Genomic DNA, 25,933 nt, shown 5'->3' with positions numbered 1-25,933 from the left:
CGTACTGGAAGGGGGGGAGGGGGGGGAAACATGACTAACCGGACAGCTTCCATGTTTAAGAAATATATACTTCGGGAGGGCCGAGAGCCCAGCTGGCACAAGGTCACCTTTCTTGTCCCGAATGGGACAGCATCAGCAGTGTGGGTCCAGGCTGGGGATGTGGGGCCGCTTTTACCGGCTGGGTCATTTTAAGACTCAGAAATCAAGCTGCAAGAAACCATCCAACTTGAATAACCCACTACGACGACAGTACAAGTCACATACTCCTCCCAGGCCCCCAGCTCCAGGCCTGCACAGACCCACGGTCCCTACCTGTATGTCACAACGAAACGGTAGAAGTTTTCTCTATGGAGGGGACAAGGCATGAAGATGCCAGGAAGCGTGGAGGGGAAGCCACTAAGAGGATGTAGCAGAAAGTGTCCCTGGGCAAAGGGCTGAGAGACAGACGCCTGGAAGACCCTGGGCTTTGCACACTGTGCAAGGGACAGAAGGAGAGTCCGAGAGCGGGCATCCGCACCAGCCTGGGCCTGACAGGCTGCAGGCGGCAGCTTCCACCGTCTTTTCTCCAGGCTCTAGGACTATGAAGCCTTTTCAAACTCCCTAGGGGACATCCCCTCCTCTTTATATCGATTCAGATGAGCCCCCCCACACACCTCCCCGGGAGCCCGTTTGTGCCAGACACACAGCCATTGTCTTAATGAGACCCCCCCCCATACATACACACACCCTTGCACAGCCCCTGCTGGGGGGAGAAAGAGGTCTCTGTGCTCCTGGTCCCTGACACCTGGACAGGCCTGTCCACCCCCACTCACTACCTTCCAGCTCAAATCTCCTTTTCCATTTCTGTGTATTCTAAGACTCTAACAAAAGGCTTGCAGACCCTGGGGAGTCAGCTGGAACCAAGACTGGGGTGACCTTCCACAGCTCCACAAAAGACTTCCCACCAAGATTGGGGACTGGGAGCATCAAGAATCACCACCCCAGATCAGAAAGCAGCGAGGGGGGGTGGAGGGGGGGCGCACCCAGCCCTCAGCTGTTGGGCCAGCCTCTCTCCCACCAACCAGGCAGCCCTGGATGCAAAGGGAGTTATCTAATGAGAATTGTGTTCACTGGCATTCTGGCCGACCCCGGGCAAATACCGAAGCCGTAAACCTCACCGTGGCAATTCTCTCCAGTCGAATAACAATAGCACCCGGCTAAGGGCTTCCGCCAGCCCAGCTGCTCGCTCCCTTCTCGTCTGCCGCGTTCTTGTCATTCCTTATGTTACTGAACATCAATCATAAATAAAGACGCTGTCCCCCAGCCTGCCCGGGTCTCATTTACAAACATTAGCAGGGAATACGATTACCATTGGTCTTCGTGCCAAGCCCAATGTGGCTACCTAACTCTCTCTCTCTCTCTCTCTCTCTCTCTCTCTCTCTCTCTCTCGTTCCTTTTTTCTCTCCCACCCCATCCGCCACCAAAGGCCACTTTAGCATCCTTTAAACCGGCAAGCACAGCTCACAGCCCTGCCCATCTCAGCTGGCCACCAAACTGTAACCTCAACTCGGGGCGGACCAGGAATTGCATAGCTCTTGCAGTTATTAACTGCATGCCTGAGTGCCCCGATTTTCTCTCCGCCTCGATGGCTTTGAGGGCGGAGGGGAGCGAGGAGTGGGGACAGAGAAGAGGGGGGCTGCCGCCACTTATCAGAAGCAACTTAACGAGATCTGCGGGCAGATTAAAAAGGGAAAGTGGGTCCCTTTTATTTTCTCCTTTTTTTTTTTTAAATCTCCATACGTGTCACGTCTTCTGAGAATGTCACTGACCAGGCATAGTGTTCTCGGAGCGCGGTTATCCATACGGCTTCCCCGCCCCTGGCCTTCGCCGCACCTGCCGCGACTCTGCCGGACTGCAGGGTGTGTGGGGGTCTCTGCGAGCGTACTGAGCACCCGCAGTGTGTCTCCAGTTAGGGTACTGTGACCACCACCATCCCAACCCAGGGCCTCATAATGACGGCAGCAAACATCCCAACCAGAAGGCACCCGGCGCCCGCGCACCAGGAGCATCAAAAAAAAGTGCTGGGGTTGCGAAGAGCTTCGCCCGGGAGAAGGAGAGGAGAGCGAGGGGGACCGGGGGAATCCAGGGCAGGGAGAGCAGGGTACGGGAGCCGGCGAGGTAGAACGGCAGCCGGGTTGCGAGTGCAAAAGTTCCCAGGGGCCGCAGCCCGCGCACCTGCTCCGCCCCGCGGCAGGTGCGCAAAGTTGCGCGCGCTCCGGCCTGGGGCTCCGGGCCGGGGGTTCTAGGATGGAGTGAAAAGGATGGGGACGGGAGGGGCGGGGAGCAGGCAGAGAGGGACGAAATCAAGACACGGGGAGCAAGCAGAAGGAGAGGAAGCAAGGGAAGAAAAGCAAGGCGGGAGGAGGAAACAAGACTGAGGTGGGAAGGAGGGAGGCAGAAAGCAGGCGGAGGGAAAGCAGGCGGAGAGGGTAGCAAACCCAGGGAAGCAAGACGCAGAGACTAACCCGCAAGAAGCGGCACCGGAGGTGCACCGAGAGCGCAGGCTGCAGCAGCCGGTGGCGGCGGCGGCGGCGGCGGCGGCTGGATGGCTGCGCAGCCGCGTCCCGCTCCCCGCGCTGCCCGCGCTCACCGTGCTCCCCGCGCTCCTCCCGCTCCCCGCGCTCCTCCCGCCTCGGCGGCTCCCGCGTCCCAGCGGCCGCTCGAGGCGGCGGCGAACAAAGGCGGGCTGGTTCCCCTCACCTGCAGCCGCCGCAGGTCCAGGCGCCGTCTTGCGCGCGGCCCCCTGGTCGCCCGCGCCGCCCTGGCCGGCCTCGGCCCCCGGGCCCCCCGCGGTCCCCCCTCGGCCGCCATCTTGGGGGCGGGCGCGCGGCCGGGGATGCGGCTGCCGCCAACACCCGGGCTGGACCCCGGGAGCGCGGCCCGGCTCCGCGCGCACGCACTTGACTTTGGCTTCTCGCAAACTTATCGACGGCGCCGCGCGCCGGGATCGATGCGCGGGGGGCGGCAGGAGGGAGGAGGGGCCGCGGGCGACGGAGACCGTAAGGAACAAAGTGAGCGCTCTGCAGGTCGTGGGGCCGCCGGTCTCTGTGTGGCCTCACGCGCGAAGGGAGCACGGAGCACACGCGCGACCCCCCAGGCCAAGGTCCCCCGCGCGCCACACGTTCCCGAGCGCTGCGGGTGTCGGCCACCAGGGGGCGCCCCGGAGCCGTGGGAAAGTCTCCCGGCGCCCAGCACGGTGCTGGCCAGCCCGGGAGCTTTCAGACCAGAGAGGGAGTGGGTCATAGACCCCGGTTGAGGACATTATGTGTCTATGCTTTGAGTCTTCACAGTACGGCTTTGATTGTTATTTAGTGAGCGTAGCGCACCCCACAACTTTACTCCGCAAGGCCCTCGTATAGAGAGTGATCATTACTGTGGGATGTTCTTAGAGAAACCTTTTTCCCAACGGCTGCTTGGATCAGTTCAGGGGGCCACAGGCCTGCCCGTGGGTGCGCCAGACCTCTAACCACTGTGGGCGGGGGTCATGTTATCATTACCGGGGCCAACCCACCTGGTGACCCTCAGCGCTCTGCAGTATAGCGTTCCTGCATTCTCCTTGCCTTTGCTCTTTAGGCCAGGGAGCGGAGGTCCTGGTTTTTGTGGTTCCTCACACCCTGGACCAAAGGGGGTGACGAGGGGTCCTGTTTCACAGTTTCCTCTTCTTTTCTGGGTCTATGAGCCCTAGACCCTCCCAACATCTCATCCTCCAGAAAGGACTCAGACCCCCCATCATGCCTAGGTACCCCCTAAAACACCTGGGGACCTGAAGCCGCCTTCCTCACACATACATCCCCCCAATACATCACCCCCATTTACCTCCCTTCCAAAAGAAGAGGCATCGTCCCCCCCCCCCCATTTCTCTGTCAAAAGCCGAGCTTTTATGGACAGCGAAGCGAAATTATATTCTCTTTTTATGACCGAGCTTGGACTTCTGGCATCACTCTTGGTCTGGGACAATAGATCAATACAGTGGGTTATAAAAAAGATGAAGTTTAGAAGAGTTGTAAAGGAGAGAGACTCGTGATGGATATTTTTGATGATTTTCCAATATTTGTGTCTCCGAGCACGTGCTTCGAGGCAATTAAAGTTTTTAATGTAATGTAAATAACTGTTTCTTAAATGCTTCAGGAGAAGGTGTGATCGCTCCAAGCCATCAGTCGAGCTGTTTAAAAACTGCAGTGTGATTTAAAGTAGGATACAGTATTTCTCTTACTGTCCTCAGACATTTTTTTTTTTGTCCCTGTGACGTCTGGGCAAATACATTAATGCAGGAGTTGAAAAGACTCCTCAGACCAATAGTAGAACGTTCCCAGAGATGAAACGAATTAGGCCGAGTTAGCAATTCCGAGGGGCCCATTCCCCTGCCAGATTAAATTGCACGTGACGTGCGGTTTATTTCCCCTCCATGAGTCGGCCTTCAGATTGCAGCTCCCATTCTGCAAAATGGATTTAGGCAAATCTCATAACTAGTGTGTTGCGATTTTTTTAAATGGCTACATTTTCTTCTGGAGTATCTGTACAGCTTGCAGCATCCGTGTCTTTCGGTCTGTCCTTTGAAAGCCTGTAATAAAAAATAAAATAAAAACCTAGAGTTCGTGAGACCTTCTCAAAGCACATTTAACCAACAGAGCTTCAAATGAGAGAGTCTTTTAACATATGTCTGACTTTGCCTCTGTGGGACACGCCGCTATGCTGTGACTCCTGGGGTGTCGTACCAAGAAGGACTCTGCCTGTGTGGTATTCCTGCCCAAAGTGCGGATTCTAAATTTAATTGTGAAGAAATATCACACGGTCCCAAGTGGTGGATGGGGGATTCTCCAAAATAAACGGGCTGCTCTCTTCAAAAAAAAAAAAAAAGTCAGTGTCACTCGAAACAAACAGAAGGACAGAGTATGTATTCCAAGCTGTACGAAACCAGAACAACGTGACAAGGGGATAAAAGGGGACAACCAAGCGGTCTCTTTGTCTCCAAAGGCTATCAACTGGACTCAATGGCAAATTTGGACCAAAGCCAACAGATAAGATTACATATTTATTAACGGTACCTCTCTGATTTGGATCCTTGCTTTGTGTCCCGTTTAACGAAATAGCTCTGTTTTTAGAAAATACACAAAAGTGGTTAGGAGGGAGAAGGGAGAAGCCACATCCGTGGCTAACTCAAACTGTGCAAATGAAACAAGCCCTCTTTCCCTCTCTCTCCAGAACCCGAGGCCCGGACAGTGCACGCCGCTAGCACTCAGGGTTCTGTCTCTCAACACACGGGGTTTACAATTCCTCCAGACGTTTCCAGGAATCTGAAATTATGTCAAAATTAAAAGTCAGAACTACAGACATGAAATCAAGATCCGATTTTGTTTCAGCCATTTGGCACCGCATAAAGATTCTGCCAACAACTTTTCTTCATTCCTCACTGAGTCAGGCTGTACACCTTTTGACCAAGCAGGAAATTGCCACGGCAAACATGCTTACCCAGGAGCAGCGAGAAAATCCAATAATTCAGATTGTTTTAAGCCTGTGATATTTTTAAATGACTTAATACAGCCAAGTCTCTGAAGAATTCCGACCATTTTAATGGCGGCCACTTGCAGTGCCACCGAGGAACGGGCTGCTACATAAATACTGAATGATCGTGTCTTTCTGTCTCGGCTGAAACATATTAGCTTTGTTTAGCGGCTTATTGCTTTATTCACAAAATAAATTTCAGCCGTCTCTCTCCCAGCCACGTTCCAAGCACATTGCCAGCCTGCGCCTTATTAGATATGGGGGCTCCCGTTCCAGCCACATCTGTAACCGTCTCAGACTCAGCAATAATGAATTAAGCGGTTAAGTGTTTACCCCTAAATAGAGTTAGCTCTAGGAAGTGATATTATTATGGGTGGTCCACTAAAGCCAGGAAATTCAGGCTTTCAAAGCAGACAAGTGACCTTGGAGCTAAGGCAATACAATTTTAAATATAATTGTGACAAAATGCTTTTCACATTTTTTAACAGAGAGAAACTTAACCAGGTCCCTGATGAGCTCTGGACTCCCAGCGCCAACCACTCCTCAGATCGATGTTAGGAAATTCCGAGAACACAGATGCCCTTCTCGGGCAGCTCATCCTGAAAGCAGAAGCAGCCAGGATCCTTCGAGAAATTCACAAACTGTGTAAGAATCCCCGGGAAGCTGCCGGCAGGTCCTCAGCCCCACGCATAATGATATTCGAAAGATCTCAGCATCAAAGCTGAAACAAAAGGAAAATGCCCTCTGAGAGTCTCGAAATCGCCCACCGCGGCTGCCAGGCAAGGAGTGAAGCAAGCCTTGGAATTAATCTGGAAGTGTGAACACTCTGGGAGAGTCAAGGAGAGGGGAGACAGCCTGGTGGCCGCCTGCAAGAACAGACTCAGGCCGGGACTGGCTGCAAGGACCACGCCAGCAATTCCTGCTCCCCCACGCTGGCAACTACTACCTTAGAAAGTGCCTAGTGGTTGCCAACACTTGACAAATCAGCCACAGAGAAATGTCAGTCCGTCACACGGCAGAGTGGCTAGACTGGGTATTGAGTCTGGCCCTGCCACTTAAGCTTAGAGACCCGGGCAACCCAGTTTACCTTTGTGGCTTGTTTTCCTCCTGGGTGACAAGGGCATGCGTGAAGCACTGAGAATCCACAGGGGCCACGGGCTCTTGGTGTCACAGCGGACAGGCTGGGATGGGTACTCCTAGAATGAAGGTGGGACACTTATGGTCCTGAGAAGTGGCAAGTTCCAGGTCACATGGGGGGAGGGGGGCAGAGTGAGGACAGACACAAGTTTATCCACAGTAATCTGAGACTGATGGGAAAGAGCGGACTACAAAGCCAGGATGGGGCCTCAGCCAAGTGCCAATTCCCCATGACCCACCGGAGCTGCTAAGGAACCCCAATAATGGGACAGGCTCTCTTCCCTTCCTGTGTCAACTCCTTTCCTGTGCCATCACTACTTAAATAAACAATCGCATTGTCTATGTGTTGACTATTCCCTTTTAGTTCCCCTCCCCCATCCATTCTGCACCTGCTGACCTCAGTGGACTACATCTCCCAGGCGCCCTTGCTGTCTGACTAACATTTGGCTTGACCAATAGGATGCTTGTTAGGAGATCAAAGGGTGGAAAGAGAGGAAGTTGGGGCTATTGGTTCCCAGTCTCCCAGTCGGCTGCCCTTAAGTTTGAACAGCTCCATTGTAACTACTCGGTCTTGTCCTCGCTGGCCCCAAGACCTGCTCCCTCTGCCTCCCGTTCAGGTCTGAAGTATGAGGCTTCCTTTCTTACTGACACCCAAGGCCTCCATATTGTCCAATGCCTTAGGTGCAGAAGACACTTTCCAAGACCCACAGGGGATCCCTGAAACTTCACATCATACCCTGTGTCTTATACACACTTACCTATGAGGAAGCATCATGTGTTCACTAGACGTGCCGAGTTTAGCCACAGCAGTCATGAAACAAAGGAACCAGGATAATGGCCACCGTCATAGAAGATGGATGCGGTCACTCTGGGAATTTTCCACTTTGTATCTTCAGAACTCTGACAGCAAGGTCAAGATAGGTGGGTAACCGGTCCCCGTCCCCTCCCCCCACCCCACGCAGCCCCCCGACTCACCCAGTGAAACATCCTGGCTGAGTGGACAAAGGAATATTGTCCCATCATTGAAGAAGACGGTGGCGACTTATACGTGGGTTGAGGCCGTGTTTAGATGTCTGTAAAATATCACCCCTCAGGTAGATGCCTGCAGGTTCGGAGCAAGACGGTGGGCGTTCCCGTCTTCTGTCACAGAGTGCTTCCCGGACAGACGCCAAGGAAAAGACCTCAAACGGCCACAGAAATTAATTTAGTGGACTCTTAAGTCCCACACCACCTTAAATGTGTTTCACTGAATGCATGTGCACGCACAAGGGCACATGCACGTGTGTGTATGAGCATGTGGAGGGTACAGGTCAACCTCAGATACCACCCACAGTACGTTTTGAAACAAAAGCTGTCACTGGGACATGGGGCTAGTCAGTTTGTCCAGGCTTCCCATGCGCTAAACTAGGAGTTTGCTACTGAGCCGCACACCCAGCCCTTAATTTCTTAAAAAATCTATTTAAAAATAATAATAAATTGCTACCAGTCTACTCATTTGGAGAGGGGTGGGCTCGTGCCACAGCACGCATGAGGAGGTTAGAACACAAGCTGCAGGGCCGGAGAGATGGCTCCATGGTTTAAGAGCACTGGCTGCTGCTCTTCTAGAGGGCCCCGGGGTTCAATTCCCAGCACCCACATGGTGGCTCACACCTGTCTGTAATCCCACTTTCAGGGGAATCTGACATATTCACACAGACATCCATGCAGGCAAAACACCAATAAACACAAAATAAATATAAATCATGTTTTGTTTTAAAGACAGCTTACAGGAGTCAGCTCTCCCTGCCCACCATGTGTGGCCCGGGGACTGATGTCAGACCGTCAGGCTTGGCAGCGAGCATCTTTACCAGCTGAGCCATCTCACTGGCCTTCTTAATTACTTTTTTATGAGCATAAATTAGTGGGGTTTTTTTTTCCATCAGGAATCTTCTGGATCGGGAGAGTCTGCTTTCCCTGGGGACTCAGCCCAGTACACTAGCCACAGAGCACCACAGCCTGCTGGCTCGTCTGTAAGAGAGCCGAGGAGGGAGCTGCTGTGGTCACGGCTGGGACACTGTCCAGGGGGAAGGACTTTCTTCTTTTCCTCAACTGTGGCCATAAATTCAGGCCGTCCCCATTGAAATCGCAGCTGGGGCTGGGCGTGGTGGTGCCCCAGCACTCGGGAGGCAGAGGCAGGCAGATTGCTGTGGGTTCAAGGCCAGCCTGGTCTACAAAGTGAGTCTAGCACAGCCAGGGCTACACAGAGAAACCCTGTCTTGAACCACCACCCCATCCCCCCCAAAAAAAAAAAAAGAAAAAAAGAAAAAAAAAAGAAACCACAGCTGGGTCTCTCCTAAAACCTGCTGTTCTAAATTATTACAAAGTCACAAGGGTTAAGAGCAGCAGGGACTCATCCGAAAACTGCTGGGGCAGGAGAACCTCTCTATCAGATGCCAAGACTGTCACCAACGTCAGGATGACAGAGAAGGGGAGGCAGAAGGACAAGGATGGAAGGAGAAAGCAGACACATGCAAATAGATGGAAAAAGCCAGTCCCAGAAACTAGAAAGGAAAGGCCAGATTTGGATTGCAAAGGATGCTGGGCCAGCTGGCTAGCTGCACAGCATGGGCGGTGGGGATTGGGGGGGGGGGCGCAACTCAATTAGACCCCCTACCTCACACTGCACAGGAGGACCAGCTTTAAGGGGACTCTACAACACACCATGGTTTGGTTTTATCCTGTAATTCATTCATTCACTTTGAGGCAGGATCTTACGTTGCCTGTGCCGGCCTTACACTCACCATGTAGCCACCACGCCCTGCTTCACACTGTGGGTCTGAAAGGATGGAACTCAACCTATTGCTCTCTTCCATCAGCCTTAGGAAGCCAACTTCACTGCATCACACCTGCAATCATGTGGGTTGAATCCAGGGCCTCGCACACACCAGGCCAGCACTCTAAACCCCCGCCCCCCCCCCCACCTCCACCCTCAGCCTCTTTGCTTTCCAACGCTATGGTAGCCATTGTGGCATAAGAATCTAGGATTCTTGCCGGGGCGTGGGGGCGCAAGCCTCTAATCCCAGCACTCGAGAGGCAGAGGCAGGTGGATCGCTATGAGTTCGAGGCCAGCCTGGTCTACAAAGTGAGTCCAGGACAGCCAAGGCTAACACAGAGAAACCCTGTCTTGAAAACAAAACAAAACAAAACAAAACAAAACAAAGAATCCAGGATTCTTTCCAGAGCTGGCTTTGCAGTCAGAACAAGGACTAAGTAGTCATAGCTACTCCAGAGGACCAGGATTCCTTTCCCAGCACCCACGCTGAGCTGCTCATAACCACCCTGTAACTCCAACTCTAGGGTTCTGGCGCCCTCTTCTGGGCTCCGTGAGCACTGCACTCATGTCTGCATACCCACATAAACACACAAATAAAAATGCCACATCTATTTAAAAAAAACAACAGAGCCAGCAGCCAAGGAATACAGGACACTCACTCACATGACCTCTGCCTCAAAGCCGCAGGCTACGGCCTGAGAGACCTCTGCCTTTCTGTCAGACTTCAGGGTGGCCAAGGACCTGCCCAGGAAACCCAAGTCCGCCAGCACCTCTACCCATCCCCAAGGAAACCCTGGGATGAGGAACACAGGGCTACCCCAGTATCATGGGAGTGGGGGTGGGGGGGGGGAACGGGAAGAATCTCACTTAGTATCCCAGATTGCCTTCAAACTTGTGATCCTCCTGCCTCAGCTTCCTGGGTGCTGAGAGCACAGGCAAGCACCACCATTCTCAGCTTCTCTTTTCTATTTTTGGTTTCTCTGCCTCCAACCACACATGCCTTCTCTCCTTTCTTCCCAGTTCCTCTCCCCCTCCCCCCCCTCCCCCCCCCCCGCCCCGTCCTCTCTGTCCTCTCTCCCGATGCCTCCATGGCTCTCACCTTTAGCTGAGGCTACTGAGTCAAACAAAAAGGGGGGATTTGGTGGCTGCTCTTGTGAGATGAGGAAAGTGATTCTCGCTCTAGTCTCTGTCCCTGCCAGTTGTCAACCATTACAGCCTCATGGTGCCTGCTGTGTACAGGGGTGGCACCAGGATTTGCCTTGACCCTTACTGCAGACATGGCTGTGCCCATTTTGCAGGTCAACAGACTGAGGCCCCGAGAGATGGAAGGACTCAAAGGGGATAAGGACGAACATGATTGGAAAGTTGGGTAAGCGGCTACCAGCCTTGGGCTCAGAGCAGGGAGAAGGAAATAAAGAAGCCATTGAGGCAGTGGCGGCCAATGGAATAGAAGGTCGAAGGGGCACATGTCTGTGACCCAGGCAGCCAGTTCCTGAGTCACCTTTTTGTCAGCCTCCCAGGAATGTCTGCTTTCTCTGCACTTGGTACACACAAACCAAAAGCAACGCCACCATCCCACGGGACAGAAAAGGAACGTCAGGGCCATTTTGCCCGTGGCCCACATCCCCTTATTCCTTACACGAGGCTAGCCCAGCCTGCCGTCTCATATTTCCACCTAACAGTGCTGGGAGGTCAACACTGTCGTTTCTGCCCAGGAAATGGCTCCGTGATTGCTCAAGTCACCCAGCCCTCAAGCCACAAAGCTGGTGAGGCTGGGGTCTCAGCTTTCGATGCCACCCTCTCTGTTCCCTAGAAGCCTCTGACTCCTCCCTGGGGCACACTGAGTCTCTCTCCCAGCATGGAGCAGAATCCTTTCTGTATCCATTGTCTGCGGCTCCCCTTACCAGAACTCAACAAGCTCCAAATGATGGTTCTAGAAGGCCACTCTGGAAATCTTCAAAGATGAAAGAGCTTAATGTGAAAAGGGGTAGCTCCCGCTCCCATCACAGCCTGACTTGGGGGACCTGTCAAATGTTTTATGCAGAAGTTACCACAAAAGGCCAGTCTTTCTGCTGGGCATGATGGTGCCTGCCTTTAATCCCAGCACTCGGGAGGCAGAGGCAGGTGGATCTCTGTGAGCTCAAGGCCAGCCTGGTCTACAAAGCAAGTCCAAGACAGCCAAGGCTACATAGAGAAACCCTGCCAAGAAAAATCAATAAAAAAAAAAAATAAAAAGGCAGGTTTTTCTATCCCCTGGCCTCCAAACTGCCTAAGAAGGAGACTCAAGTGAACTCAAGACGCAGACTCGGGTCTGCTCCCTACCACGTGCCCATACCCTCTGCACTCATCTCTGCACGTACATCCATGCACACACGTGAGCACAGAGACACAACACAGAGGGCTCCGGTCCACACTTCAGCTCCCCGCACCCACAGGCACCATGTCTATGCCACTCAGCACACATGTACAGCAGGCATAGGTATATGCAGCAGGTGTGTGCCCACACGTGCACAGAACTCTCCACGCAAGTTAATGCATGAGCCAGCAGTTTCTCAGGGACACATCTGTTGGCACAGGGCTTGTGTGGTTCCCCACCACACCCCCACCACACCCATACCCCAGGGCCTACCAATCTCCTTGGAGTGAGGCCACCTCTCCCAAGATCTCTAGCACCTGACTTTGGCACAAGCCCCACCTGGTGGACGCTTTGTGTATATGCCAACTGTTCGCCAACCCAGTGCCCCCTTGACCTACCAAAGGATGCTGGGCAGTCCCACAGCTGGCATGTAACAACTGGAAGGACATTTGGGGGACCCCCCTGCCTATTCAAGGGCTTCCCCCTCTCCTATTCCTTTCCCCTGGCGGCAGCACCAAACGACCTCAGAGGAGAGGTACAGCTGGCTTCTCCTCCATGGCCTCCCCTGCCCAGCTGTATGTCTGCAAATATGCATTTGGAAAAAAACATGTGACGTCGTGACATGGCTGGAAAGCAAGTGCAGCTCGAGGTGGGGCTGAACCAGAAGTGGCCTTCGACCCAAATTCAAGGACAAGGTGGATCCTAGCCCCGCCCTTCCTGGGCTTCGTAACCCAGGCAAGTAACTGACTTCATCATCCCTGAACCAGTCCCAGCTTCAGGAGCCCAGTCCAACAATTCAGATTAATTATGCACGCAGACATTGCTCTGAGCACCAAACAGCTCACTAGTGTCACAATCCCCACTGGGACTGAACCCATTTCCTAGGCAGAGATGATGTCACTGACTCGGGTTTTTGGGTGGGGATGGTGAGTCTAGACAGGCCACCCTGGATGGCTTTGTCCTTGTCTCTGTTCCCCACTGAACTGTCTCGGGCACTTCAAAGGAGGTCTGGAAGTCCCCTCAGTGTCCGACACCTGTGAACAGACATGGACTAGGGTACCTAAGAGCCACACTCTTCCAAGCCCTGGGGAGGAGAAGGCATCAATGGCCCCGGCGGCTCTGGGGTTGAGAGAGCCTCCAGGAGATCGTGAGTGGGCCAACGTGAGCCTGCTAAACTGCAGAGTGAAGGGAGGCAGCGGCCCGGGTAAGAGACAACAGTAAAACAGAGACTACCCGTGGCACATGGTGGCTCTTCAGTCTACTTAAAAGTGCTCACTGGGTTGCTTGGCATGGCTGAGTCAAGTTTGAATCCTGAATCCATGGCTGTGTGTTCTCAGGGCAGACTCTCAACCTCTCTGGACATCAGCTTCTTCCTTCAGAGAGCAGAAAAGGCAACCCGGCCTGTGGGGAAGGCAAAGTCACTGAAAGACCCCATTTCTAAATGTTATTTAGTCAAATAGTTTAAGGCTTGTGTAATGCTATTTTGTAAGGCTGTACAATAGTTCAGGGAGGTCACCTGAAAGGCCCAGTCAGACTGGAAAAATACCACCATGTCCCAAGGCTCGCAGATGTCACAAGACTCGTGGTCACCCACCATTTCACAAGGCCTGCACAAACGGTTCTAGGAAACTGCCCTGGGGCAACAGGATGTATGGGAAACTGCCCTGGGGCAACAGGATGTATGATCTGTGAGTAAGCTACTGTAAAAATAGCCCAACCGTTTCCTGATTCCAAAAGCCCTGACCAGAGCTAAATCTAGCCGCATCAAATTAGCCAATCAAAACCCTGTAATTATGCCTCTCGCTTCTGTAACCCTGCTTCCTGCTTTCCACCCTATAAAAGGGTCTCCTCCCCTTCACTCGGGGCGCCAGCCTCTCCAGAGACTGAGACGCCCGGGTACCCGTCCCCCTACAATAAAGCCTCTTGCGTGTTGCAACCGAAACCTTGGTCTCGCTGGTTCTTGGTGGGGGTCTCTACGTTAAGACCACCGTGCTGGGGTCTTACATTTGGAGGTTCCACCGAGATCGGGACCCCCGCCCAGGGACCACCGACCCAAATTCGGGAGGTAAGCCTTTGTGCCGGCCGGCTTAGTCGTTGTTGTCATTTCGTCTCTCTGTCGTCTCTCTGTTAATCGTTACGTGTCTCGGTGTCTGCGTAGACTCTCTGAATCTGGCAAGGACAAGAAGGAGTTGACGAACTCGGACTTCTTCCTTGTACCCCCGGGAGACGTCCCGGCGGGATTCCGTAGGGACTCTCCGTCCCATCCGAATTTGGGGCTCCGGCCCATCTGAGAGGCTATTCGCCTCATCTGGGAGACGGGGAATCCGGACCCCCTGTGTCTCCAACCTCTGTTTTGTTTTCGTTTTGGCGCAAGCGTCCCGCGCAGGCTGTTTTTGGTCTTTTGTGTCTGGCTGTCCTCTGTTGTCTTTCGTTTTATGTTTTTGGTACCATGGGTCAGACTCTTGCCACTCCATTAACCCTTACCTTACAGCATTTCAAGGAGGTCCGTGTCATTGCACACAATCTGTCAGTAGAAGTCCGCAAGGGCAAATGGGAGACTTTCTGTTACAGCCCCAACCTCAGCCCTGCCCGCGGCTTCCGGGACAATGGGTGATGGACCCTCGGCGGGCACTGCGAGCCGCCTTGGAGCCACCCCGGAGGGGCCTGATTCCACCGTGGCTCTGCCCCTTAGTGCTGTCGGGCCGGCCCTGACAGGAAAAAAAATGCGTTACAACTCCTACAGTATTGGCCTTTTTCTTCCTCTGATCTCTATAATTAAAAAAACTAACCACCCACCTTTTTCAGAGAACCCTACGGGACTTACAGGTCTGATAGAGTCCCTGATGTTCTCCCACCAACCCACGTGGGATGACTGTCAGCAGCTTCTGCAGGTTTTATTCACCACCGAGAAGAGAGAAAGAATTCTCCTCGAGGCTTGAAAAAAATATCCGAGATGACGCTGGACACCCCGTCCAGACCCTGGCCAAAATAGATGAAGGATTCCTCCTGACCCGTCCTCAGTGGGACTACAACACGGCAAAAGGTAGGGAACGGCTGTCCATTTACCGCCGGGCTCTGGTGGCAGGTCTCAGAGGGTCTGCGAGGAGGCCCACCAATTTGGCGAAGGTAAGAGAAGTCATGCAGGGAACGACCAAGCCCCCCTCGGTGTTTCTAGAGAGGCTCATGGAGGCTTACTGGAGATATACCCCTTTTAACCCTACATCAGAGAGACAGCGAGCCTCTGTAATCATGGCTTTCATTGGACAGTCAGTACCTGATTAAAAAAAAAAAAAACTACAGTGCATTAGCGCATTGAGGGATTGCACAATTATACCATCAGGGATGTGGTAAAGAAAGCTGAAAAAGTTTATCGTAAAAAGGAGACAGAGAAAGTAAAACAGGAAAAAAAAAGAAGGAGAGAGAGCTGAGGATGAGGAAAGAAGAAAAAAAAGAGAGCTGAGGATAAAGGAAAAAAAAAAGACAGGAAAAGAATCTGACGAGAGTACTGGCCGCAGTGGTAGGGAAAAAAAGGCGTCAGGGAACAGGCAGGCCTAGGCAGACAGGGAACCTGGGCGACAACAGAAGGCAGGGGCCAAGGAGACCCAGAGAAGATTGAACACTGCCACCTGATCTCAAAGATGCCTTCTTCTGTCTGAGATTGCACCCTAACAGCCAATCCCTGCTTGCCTTTGAGTGGCAAGACCCTGAAAACAGAAGAACTGGACAGCTTACGTGGACGAGATTGCCCCAGGGGTTTAAAAACTCCCTCACCCTATTTGATGAAGCCCTACATCGGGACCTTGCCCCTTTCCGTGCTAATAATCCCCAGGTGACTCTTCTACAGTATGTAGATGACCTCCTATTGGCTGCAGAGACCCGTGAAGAATGCGAGCTTGGGACTCAGAAAATCCTGGCTGAGTTAGGTGAGTTGGGGTATCGGGCTTCTGCCAAGAAGGCGCAACTGTGCCGGACTGAAGTGACATATCTGGGATACACCCTAAAAGATGGACAACGGTGGCTCACAGAAGCCAGGAAACGAACAGTGACTCAGATCCCGACCCCAACCACTCCTCGCCAGGTAAGAGAATTCCTAGGGACCGCGGGATTCTGCAGGCTTTGGATTCCCAGGTTCGCCACTCTGGCGACCCCATTATACCCTCTAACAAGAGAAAGGGGGGAGTTCACTTGGACTAAGGAACACCAATTGGCTTTTGAGAACCTTAAAAAGGCACTGCTAGAAGCCCCTGCCCTAGCACTGCCTGATCTGAACAAGCCTTTTACTCTGTACATCGATGAGCGGAAGGGAGTTGCCAGGGGGGTACTCTAGGACCCTGGAAGAGCCCAGTGGCCTATCTGTCAAAAAAAAAAAAAACTGGACCCCGTAGCCAGTGGGTGGCCCTCTTGTTTGCAGGCAATAGCAGCAACGGCTGTATTGGTAAAAGATGCTGATAAATTAACCATGGGCCAAAATGTGATAGTGATGGCCTCCCACGCCCTCAAGAACATTATCAGACAACTACCAGACTGTTGGATGACCAACGCCCAGATGACCCACTACCAGAGCTTGTTGCTGACAGAGCAGGTGACCTTCGCTCCGCCCGCCATCCTTAACCCTGCCACCTTGCTACCCGAAGCTGGCGAGACCCCAGTTCATCATTGTAAAGAGATACTGGCTGAAAAAACAGGGACTCGATCAGACCTCACTGACCAGCCGTGGCCTGGGGTAAAAACTTGGTTCACCGACGGAAGTAACTTTGTGGTAGCAGGTAAGCGGAGGGCTGGGGCAGCGGTAGTAAACGGGAAGTCTGTCATCTGGGCCAGCAGTTTACCAGAAGGAACGTCGGCCCAAAAAGCTGAACTTATTACTTTGACCCAAGCACTAAGACTGGCGGAGAAAAAGGCTATCAATATCTACACTGATAGCTGGTATGCTTTCGCAACAGCTCATGTCCATGGAGTGATTTATAGACAACGTGGCTGCTGACTTCAGCTGACAAAGATATATATATATATATATATATATATATATATATATATATATATATATATATATATTCTTAGTTTATTAAAGGCTGTTCATTTGCCCCGCAAGGTGGCGATCATCCATTGCCAAGGACATCAAAAAGGGTCTGGTCCTATAAAAAGGGGAAACCAAATGGCTGACCAGATGGCCAAAGAGGCGGCACAAGGACCAATGATTCTAATAGCTAAGGTTATGCCCCAACAGGCTGAGGAGATTCCCGAGAAAAGAATCCTCACAGAGAAAGAGGGGTAAAATACCTGGCTAGTATACACCGCCTTACCCACCTAGAGCCCAAGAAGATGACAGAACTGGTCAATAAGTCTCCCTATCACATCCCCAGACTACAAAAGACAGTAGAGGATCTGGTAAAAAAAAAACTGCAAGGCTTGCGCTCTCACTAATGCCGGTTCCAGCAGACACTGTGCAGAAAAGCGCTCGCGGGGAGATCGACCTGGAACTTATTGAGAGGTTGATTTCACTGAAGTCAAACCGGCCCGATATGGTAATAAATACCTTCTAGTTTTCATAGACACCTTCTCGGGGTGGGTCGAGGCGTTTCCCACGAAACAAAGAAACGGCAAATGTATTGGCCAAGAAGATACTTAAAGAAATCCTTCCCCGGTTCGGGATACCTAAGGTAACTGGGTCGGACAACGGGCCTGCCTTCGTCGCCCAGGTAAGTCAGGGACTGGCCAGACAATTGGGGATAAATTGGAAATTACATTGTGCTTATAGACCCCAGAGCTCAGGACAGGTAAAAAGAACGAATAGAACTATAAAAGAGACCTTAACAAAATTGACCTTAGAGACCGGTGGGGGTGATTGGACAGCCCTTCTCTCCCTTGCCTTGTTCCGGGTACGGAACACGCCTGGACCATTGGGACTGACACCCTTTGAGATACTGTTTGGTGCACCACCACCTCTGTTTAAAATCCTAGAAAGTGTGGCGCGTCCTGATGACAGTTTTGTGCCTTCCACCCATCTTTTAGCCCGTTTAAAGGCTCTCGAGACGATCAGGCGAGAGATTTGAAAACAGCTGAAAAACGCTTACGCCGTTGGAGACCCTACAGTTCCTCATCAGTTCAAGATTGGAGATAATCCTCTTAAGCTGCGTCTGCGTCATGGACACGACCCTGAGTCAGGACAACAACCCTCATGCCCCAATACAACAGACTTGGAAGGTGATCAATGAGGAGGGGAACACTGTCTGGTCGATCACTACAGTGCACCCCCCCCCCATGGACTTGGTGGCCGGATCTAATGCCAGATATTTGTAAGTTGGTGGCTGGATCGCTCACCTGGGATCTCCCCGACCACACAGACCTCTCTAAACCACTGGCTGAAAAACAGTGCGTCCCGGGTGGGATAGGGAGCACATTCGGGTGCTCAGGACAGTTCTGCTGGGCCAACCTCCGGTCCTCAAAATTTTATGTTTGCCCAGGTCAGGGCCACAGTTAGAAGCTTCGACACCAGTGTGGGGGGACCTCTGATTTCTATTGTGCTGCATGGGGTTGTGAAACTACTGGTGAGGCTCATTGAAACCCTACTTCCACCTGGGATCTGATCACGGTAAAAAGAATCAGTAGCTATGACAGGCCAAACCAGAAAAAAAAAAATGGGTCCCCCTGGTTTACCACCCTAGTCTCCTCCCTGCTGGGACCAATTATTATTATACTCCTGATTCTCCTATTTGGACCCTACATCCTCAACAGATTAGTCCAATTCATGAAAGATAGGTTATCCATAATCCAGGCGATGGTCCTCACCCAACAATACCATCGCCTGAGGCAGGAAATGGAAACTGAAATAGAATGAAAGATTCCATTCTAGTTCATAGAAAAAGAGGGGAATGAAAGACCCCATTTCTAAATGTTATTTAGTCAAATAGTTTAAGGCTTGTGTAATGCTATTTTGTAAGGCTGTACAATAGTTCAGGGAGGTCACCTGAAAGGCCCAGTCAGACTGGAAAAATACCACCATGTCCCAAGGCTCGCAGATGTCACAAGACTCGTGGTCACCCACCATTTCACAAGGCCTGCACAAACGGTTCTAGGAAACTGCCCTGGGGCAACAGGATGTATGGGAAACTGCCCTGGGGCAACAGGATGTATGATCTGTGAGTAAGCTACTGTAAAAATAGCCCAACCGTTTCCTGATTCCAAAAGCCCTGACCAGAGCTAAATCTAGCCGCATCAAATTAGCCAATCAAAACCCTGTAATTATGCCTCTCGCTTCTGTAACCCTGCTTCCTGCTTTCCACCCTATAAAAGGGTCTCCTCCCCTTCACTCGGGGCGCCAGCCTCTCCAGAGACTGAGACGCCCGGGTACCCGTCCCCCTACAATAAAGCCTCTTGCGTGTTGCAACCGAAACCTTGGTCTCGCTGGTTCTTGGTGGGGGTCTCTACGTTAAGACCACCGTGCTGGGGGTCTTACATCACCGCTCCCTCCTCTCCTCACCCCTGCCTCCCTCCTCTCCTCACCCCTGCCTCCCTCCTCTCCTCACCCCTGCCTCCCTCCTCTCCTCACCCCTGCCTCCCTCCTCTGCATTGGTCACCCCACTATGGGTGAGCCCCAAGCCCATGCCTCCTATTTCTCTAGTGGCCACCTCACTGCTGTTTGAACTTGAATCTGGCCTCGTGACCCACTTTAACCCATGAAACAAGACAGTAGCGTTAGCACTGGGAAGGCAGAAGCAGGTGGATCGCTGTGGGTTCGAAGCCAGCCTGCTCTACGAAGCAAATCCAGGACAGCCAGGGCTACACAGAGAAACCCTGTCACCCTGTCTCGAAAAACGGGGGGAGGGAGGGAGAGAGAGAGAGAGAGAGAGAGAGAGAGAGAGAGAGAGAGAGAACATAGGAAGAGGCTTATGTCATAATATCACACACAAAGTGGGATTTAATTTTTTTAAATCCTGTTTGTTTAGTGTGTACATGCCTGTTCACGCAGGAAAGTCAGAGGACAACCTGAAGGAGTCAGCCCTGTCCATCCACCGTGTTGGTCAAACTCAGGGTGTCAGACTCGGTGGCAAGTCCAGCCCATTCTGTGACATCAAAAACAATGTTCTTTCTGCTTAGTGTGACATCATAAAAGATGGATTGAAAGGCTTTGGGGTTTTGTCTTATTTTGTTTTGTTGGTTGGTTGGTTTGGGTTTTGGGTTTTGGTTTTGGTTTTGTGACAGGGTTTCTCTGTGTAGCCCTGGCTGTCCTGGACTCGCTTTGTAGACCAGGCTGACCTTGAACTTACAGCGATCCTCCTGCCTTTGCCTCCTGAGTGCTGGGATTAAAGGGGTACACCACCACCGCCCAGCCCTTGGTTTGTTTTTTTAAGACAGGGACTTAAGTAGCCCAGGCTGGTCCCAAGCTTACTATGTAGCTGAAGGTGACCTTTGACCTTCCTGCCTCACCTTGCTGAGTGCTAGGATTGCAGCAATGCCTGACCAATCTTGGCCTGGAGTGCAGGTCTTTCTTAGCTTAGGGACACTTAGCTTCTTTCCCAGGTCGTATCTACTCCCCCCTCCCAGAGAAAAGTCCGGCTGTGGGTGGGAGGGGTTCGGGCGCCACAGCTAGCAGCGGCATTCTGGGCTTGTCTGGCCTTCAATGTGCGATTTTGAGAGTTGGAGCGAGAAGGAGCGAGCTCAGAATGGCACGCGGGTGTGAAGCCGGCTGCCGTGCCAGCTATTTGCCTGTATTTAAAACACATATGGGTGATATTTTTAAATATCTTTGCTATGTGACTGCAAAACATTGCAGTTGCTACTTCATGGACGTGGGATTTTATGCAAACCCAGGACGGAGAGGCTGGGTGTGTTGTTCCTCACAGGCTCTGTGGGAGAGCGGGCCCAGCAGGTCCTGTGTGGGGCAGGCCGGGGCCCCCCACCTGTGGCCTCAGGGGCTGCAAGAGGTGATGACTCATTCTTTCTCTGGGGCTCATCACCCCAACTCCCTCCTCGGGAATCAGTGCTGTGGTTAATCCTGCCTCTAAAGCAAGTCGCTTAGAGCAGAGGCCACAGGGAACTTGAGCAACATGAGGGAAGAAGCTAAAAAGAGTGTTGAGAGAATGGACCGATGGCCCAGTGGTTATGGCACTGGCTGCTCTCACAGAGGCCCTGGGTTCGATTCCAAGCACCCATGTTGGGGTGCACAACTATCTGTAATTTCAGTTCTAGGGAATCCAACATCCTCTTTAGCCCCTGCAGGCACTTACACATGCCTGTGTGTGCACACATGCACACAGGCACTCATACACACACAAATAAAATTTTTTTGAGAACAGGGTTTCTCTGTGTAGCCTTGGCTGTCCTGGACCCACTTTATAGACCAGGCTGACCTTGAACTCACAGCGATCCATCTGCCTCTGCCTCCCAAGTGCTGGGATTAAAGGTGTGTACCACTAAGCTGGGCTATAAATTTTTTTTTTTTAAAGGATGCTAGGAAGGAGACAGACTGCCTATCTCAGAAGACAGCAGGGCACTTGGTACCCTCCTGAGGTGGTAAGATGGATTTCAGCATGCACATTTTCAATCCCTTGTCTGGAGGGAGCATCACGCCGGTTGTCCCAAACCTGAGATGTCCTCATAGGTAAGGGACAGAGGCAGCTCTAGCCAGTGCATGCAAACTACAGGTGCTCGCTAGCTCCCAGACACTAATTGTCCTGAGCAGAAAGGGACTGACTGGAGCAACCGGAGAGCTTAGCGACATGCGTGGGCTCAGCCTCGGGCACAACAGGAAAAGAAGGGCTGTGGTGCTCAGTTCTAATTCCCCTCTCTCATTATCCAGGATTTGGTTTCTTCCCTGGTGTCTTTATTCTCAGACAGGCCTGTCCTCTCTCAGGGGCAAAGTTGGCTCCCAGTTTCCAGACCTCCATCTCCCTAAATCACAGCTCAATGCCCTTCTAAAATCACCATCAGAAATCCTGGGGAAGCCAGGTCTGGTGACACACGCCTTTCATGCCAGCTCTTAGGACACAGAGACAGGTGATGGTCTGTGAGTTCAAAGCCAGCCTGGCCTGCCTGGTGAGTAACAGGACAGTAGAGAAGAATCTCATTAATCCGGGCTAGATAGCATGGCTGCGTCTGAGCCAGTCATCACAATGGTGGGCCAGGCCTAAGCCACGCCCTTTCATAACATGCCTGGGAGGCAGTAAGGCGGGGCTGACGCCACAAGGACACCACGTGACCAGCAGCCAGGCGGGCATTTAGAAACAGGAGTGACATGCGGAGAAAGGGTAAGATAGCTGCCCTAGATCTCACAGCAGTGGACGCCAAAGAATGAGCTCAGACCACGGCACCGCCTCCTGGTGAGTGGCCCAGGTGTCCCTGCCACACCCAGCCTCTGCTCTCACCGTTTCTGGCTTCTCACCCTGCATTTTCTGAAGCTGAGGCCTTAGCTGTAGATTAAATACTGCCGCCCCGCCCCCGCCCCCAGCCCCCAGTTCCCAGGCTCCCTGCCAGTACCACATTCACCCTGCAGCACCTTTGAAAGATAAATATTAGGTTTTGATGAGGAGATGGGGCCCCTATGATGGGGGGGGGTCACCATGGGAGAAGGACTCTTGCTCAGAGTTGTCTACATGTTGGACAGGAGCCCCAAGGTCACAGCCCTCAAGTGAGTCTTCACCCACACTGGTGTCTTTTTGGCTATGTGACTACCTTTAAGTCACCCACGTGGCTGTAGGGAACCCCAATAAGCTCCTTGATATCCTGAACTAGACTGGAGTAGTCTGTCGTTGGTGACCATCCTTGGAGAGGAGACATGTGGTCACGTCTCCTCTGGAAAAGTCATGCTATGGTGACATCTACTGACCTTGCCAGTGCCTGGCCAAGGGACACCACAACTCCAGCAGCACAGCCTCCAGGGACAGGAAGTCCCTGATTACTGCAGCCACCTTTCCCCTGCCTGGCATTTTTCACATTTGTGTACTGAAATCTGTTGACTGCAGGGATCACTTGGGGTCCAGGAGAGGCCCAGGGACATGGCACGAGCATTAAGACACCAAACAATGCCTCCCTTCTTGCTTTCCCGAAACTTCGAAATCATTTTTATTGAAGGGAAAAAATGATTTCAACTTCCCCAGTGACCTCTACCGCTTGCTTCCTCTTTCCATCTGTCTCTGGGGGATGAACAGCACGGCGCCCACAGAACTTGGGCAACGTCTTTCCCATCCTGTTTCCAGACATAGCAAAAGAGAAAAGGTGACAGCTAAAGGCCCCAGGGGTCACGGTTGAACCTATGGGACTTTTTCAAAAAAAATATTTATTTATTAATATGTATACAGTTCTCTACCTGCGGGCCAGAAGAGGGCATCAGATCACATTACAGATAGTTGTGAGCCACCATGTGGTTGCTGGGAATTGAACTCAGGATCTGTGGAAGAACAGACAGTGCTCTTAACCTCTGAGCCATCTCTCCAGCCCCAATTTCAATCTTCCGATTGCCACGAAGTGTCTAGCCCTGGGTGTGTTTGTAAAGCGAGGCAACAGAGGCCCAGAGAGGCAAAGGGGTCCGTCTGAGGTCACAAGGCTGGGAAATGGAGCTGGGATTTTTGCAGGTCTTTATTTATTTATTTATTTTCCCTTTGCTTGCATGTTACCCAGGACCCTGGGAACTCCAAAGTCTCCCCGAGGGGATCCCCGTAAGAAATTCCAGGATAGCAATATTGTTTGTGACAGGTATCAGGAACGCATCTCGCTATTAATACAAGCTGTGGTGGATTCTACCAATGCCAGGACAAAAGATGCCCACTCATTAGCACAAAGCTTCAACATAGGAATTCAGACCTCGGCTGAGAGAGACGCAAAACAGTCAGCAAGGGCCCAAACCCCTTCGTTGTTCATGTTCTGCTCCGCTCAGCCTGTTGGTGATATCTTACCTCATGGTCAAAATATGGCTGCCCTAACCCCAGACATCAGCCGCATATACCAGAGTCTCAGGTATGAAAGAAGGCATGGTGAAGCTAAAGAAAGTCACCTTCCCTTTTTTATTTTTATATTTTGGGTTTTCGAGACAGGGTTTCCCTGTGTAGTCTTGGCTGTCCTAGACTGGCTTTGTAGACCAGGCTGGCCTCGAACTCACAGAGATCCACCTGTCAATGCCTCTGGAGTGCTGGGAGTACAGGTGTGTGCCACCACGCCCGGCCACCTTCCCTTTGTAAAGAGAAAGATATCTTCAAGAGATGTCTGCTTCCTCAGAAGAGTTGGAACAGATGTCTGTCTAAACCCTAGATGTACATGATTTCATCCCCATACGCCTCAGTTTCCCCATCCAGGAAATGGGAACAGTAACTTCCTCTCCAGGTGTGAGAAGGAACCTCGCCTGGTGTCGAGCACCCAGCCGAAGCCCGGCTGTCAGAGTCCATTTCTCATCCCTTCAGGGAGTCCCTGCTTCCCGGGTCTACACCTGTTCTCTGTCTTCTGTCGCATCTGGACAGGAAGGGCCTGGTCAGGAGATCTGGGGTCGGGGTGGTGGGTGCCGGTTCCCTCCCGGGTGCCCCCCTGTGGGATTCTCTCCCTGCCTGCTGCTATCCACCTCAGGTAACAGCTGTGCCCAAGGGGAACAACTCGATCAGGAGCCCCCGGGATCCTCACCTCTGCTCTGTCAGTTCTTGAGGGGCGGGGTCTCTCGGACCCCAAACTCTCTCAGGGGATGACCTTGACCTTGAACTCCTGACCCTCTGGCCTTCCTGTCCTACCCGCTTTGTGCAGAGCTGGTGATGGAGCCCAGGGTTTCACGCATTCTAAGTGGGCATTCTACCCCAAGCCACGCCTTGACTGTGAAGGGACTCTTCTCTGAATGTCACTTGGAGCCCATTGGTCTTTTCCCACCAAAAGCCAGGCTGAAGGACACATCCTTCTCTTTCTTTCTTCCTTCCTTCCTTCTTTTCTTTCTTTCTTTCTTTCTTCCTTTTCTTTTCTTTCTCCCCACCCCATTTTGGTGACGTTTTGTTTGTTTGTTTTCAGACAAAGTTTCTCTGTGTGGCTGGCTATCCTGGAACTCACTCTGTAGACCAGGCTGGCCTCGAACTCAGAGATCCGCCTCCTGAGTGCTGGGATTGAAGGTTTGTGCCACTGCCGACAGCCTGGCAACTTTGGTGTTTTACATAGAGCAGTGACTTGAATCTCATCTGAGTGTGGGCGGCTCACACCTGTCATCCCAGCACTGGGGAAACTGAGGCAGTATGATCTTGAGCTTGAGTCCATTTTGAGCTACAGGGTAAAATGCCTGCTCCCTATGGACAAGCTTTTATGGTACCAGAAAGCACCACGCGAGCTTCCCAAGGAAGGTCACAGCCATCACTCCTATCCAGCTATGATGTCTATGAACCCCATCAGTGAGCAGCCTGGTGTTGACCTTAAGGGTGCAGTAGTAACATATGTACCTTGGCAGTAACCGACAGCTCTGTAATTAGCCTTAAGGCCCAGTCAACCAGAAGGAAACTGTGCCTGGTACTGGAAACCTAGCCAACTAGTCCGTGCTGGTAGAGCCACGGTTATTGGAGGAGAATCTACAGCCACTGGCTTAATAAGCCAGCCTAATCCTGAACAACACTCTAGAAACATTTGTCCTGTACCCACAGATAAGAGTAGCCCTCACAACTCATCAAGGAAACTCCCTTTGCAATAGAGAGAGACCGTTACAGAAACACACAAACAACCAGAAGGCAGCACTGTGGCTTTGAGTCCCAGAAGAGACTTCTACCAAAGGCTCTGGGAACATTGCAGAAAAGAAAGCAGAAAGCCTGTAAGCGCCAGCAGATCAGGGAGCTTGCTGTGAGACTGTGTTCCCCGAGCAGTGTCAGAGCTACACCTGTAAAGTCTCACCAACATGTGCTGAACAAGGGCAACACCGTGAATGTGCCGAGCCGGACAGGGGAAAGCCCACTAGGTCTACATAAAGAATTTTACGTGACTGAGGAGAGGAGGGCCTCTCCAGGGACGAGCGCACCAGTTGGTTGTCCAGTGCCAAATGGCCAGCTCCCAAAACATAATAAGGTGGTATTGCACAGGCTGAACCAGTTATATATAAAAATATATGTGTATATGTATATGCATGCAGTGAAAATTAGTTT

At 52.1% G+C, this 25,933-nt stretch overlaps 1 protein-coding gene and 1 long non-coding RNA gene across 11 annotated transcripts in view; both read right to left on the bottom strand.

Annotated features, from left to right (window-relative positions):
* The window catches only part of CUX2 (cut like homeobox 2), a 186,416-nt gene extending 183,449 nt beyond the window's left edge, over nt 1-2,967 (bottom strand). For 2 of the 7 annotated variants that reach the window (XM_084762078.1, XM_084762081.1), the window contains exon 1: nt 2,740-2,966. In XM_084762078.1, coding sequence (XP_084618204.1) covers nt 2,740-2,850 — 111 coding nt within the window. In that variant the 5' untranslated portion in view covers nt 2,851-2,966. The other 5 variants (XM_084762084.1, XM_084762085.1, XM_084762080.1 and 2 more) reach the window with 4 other exon arrangements.
* A 922-nt stretch (nt 2,968-3,889) lies between these two features.
* Nucleotides 3,890-13,251, bottom strand: LOC311586585. 4 transcript variants are annotated; one of them, XR_014775592.1, is made up of 7 exons: nt 13,123-13,251; nt 7,654-7,831; nt 7,437-7,578; nt 6,629-6,737; nt 6,043-6,262; nt 4,755-4,877; nt 3,890-4,600 (listed from the first exon to the last, which is right to left on the bottom strand). It is a non-coding gene; the product is annotated as an uncharacterized lncRNA (long non-coding RNA). The 4 variants fall into 4 exon arrangements; XR_014775593.1 differs by lacking the exon at nt 4,755-4,877; XR_014775594.1 differs by lacking the exon at nt 4,755-4,877 and having other exon boundaries at nt 13,080-13,245.
* Between the last annotated feature and the right edge of the window lie 12,682 nt (nt 13,252-25,933).

The sequence above is a fragment of the Acomys minous genome (assembly GCF_964271855.1).
Source record: "Acomys minous genome assembly, chromosome: 16".
NCBI lineage: Eukaryota > Metazoa > Chordata > Mammalia > Rodentia > Muridae > Acomys > Acomys minous.
The sequence above is the reverse complement of the archived record's forward strand: the minus strand, read 5'-3'. Positions and strand labels throughout refer to the sequence as shown.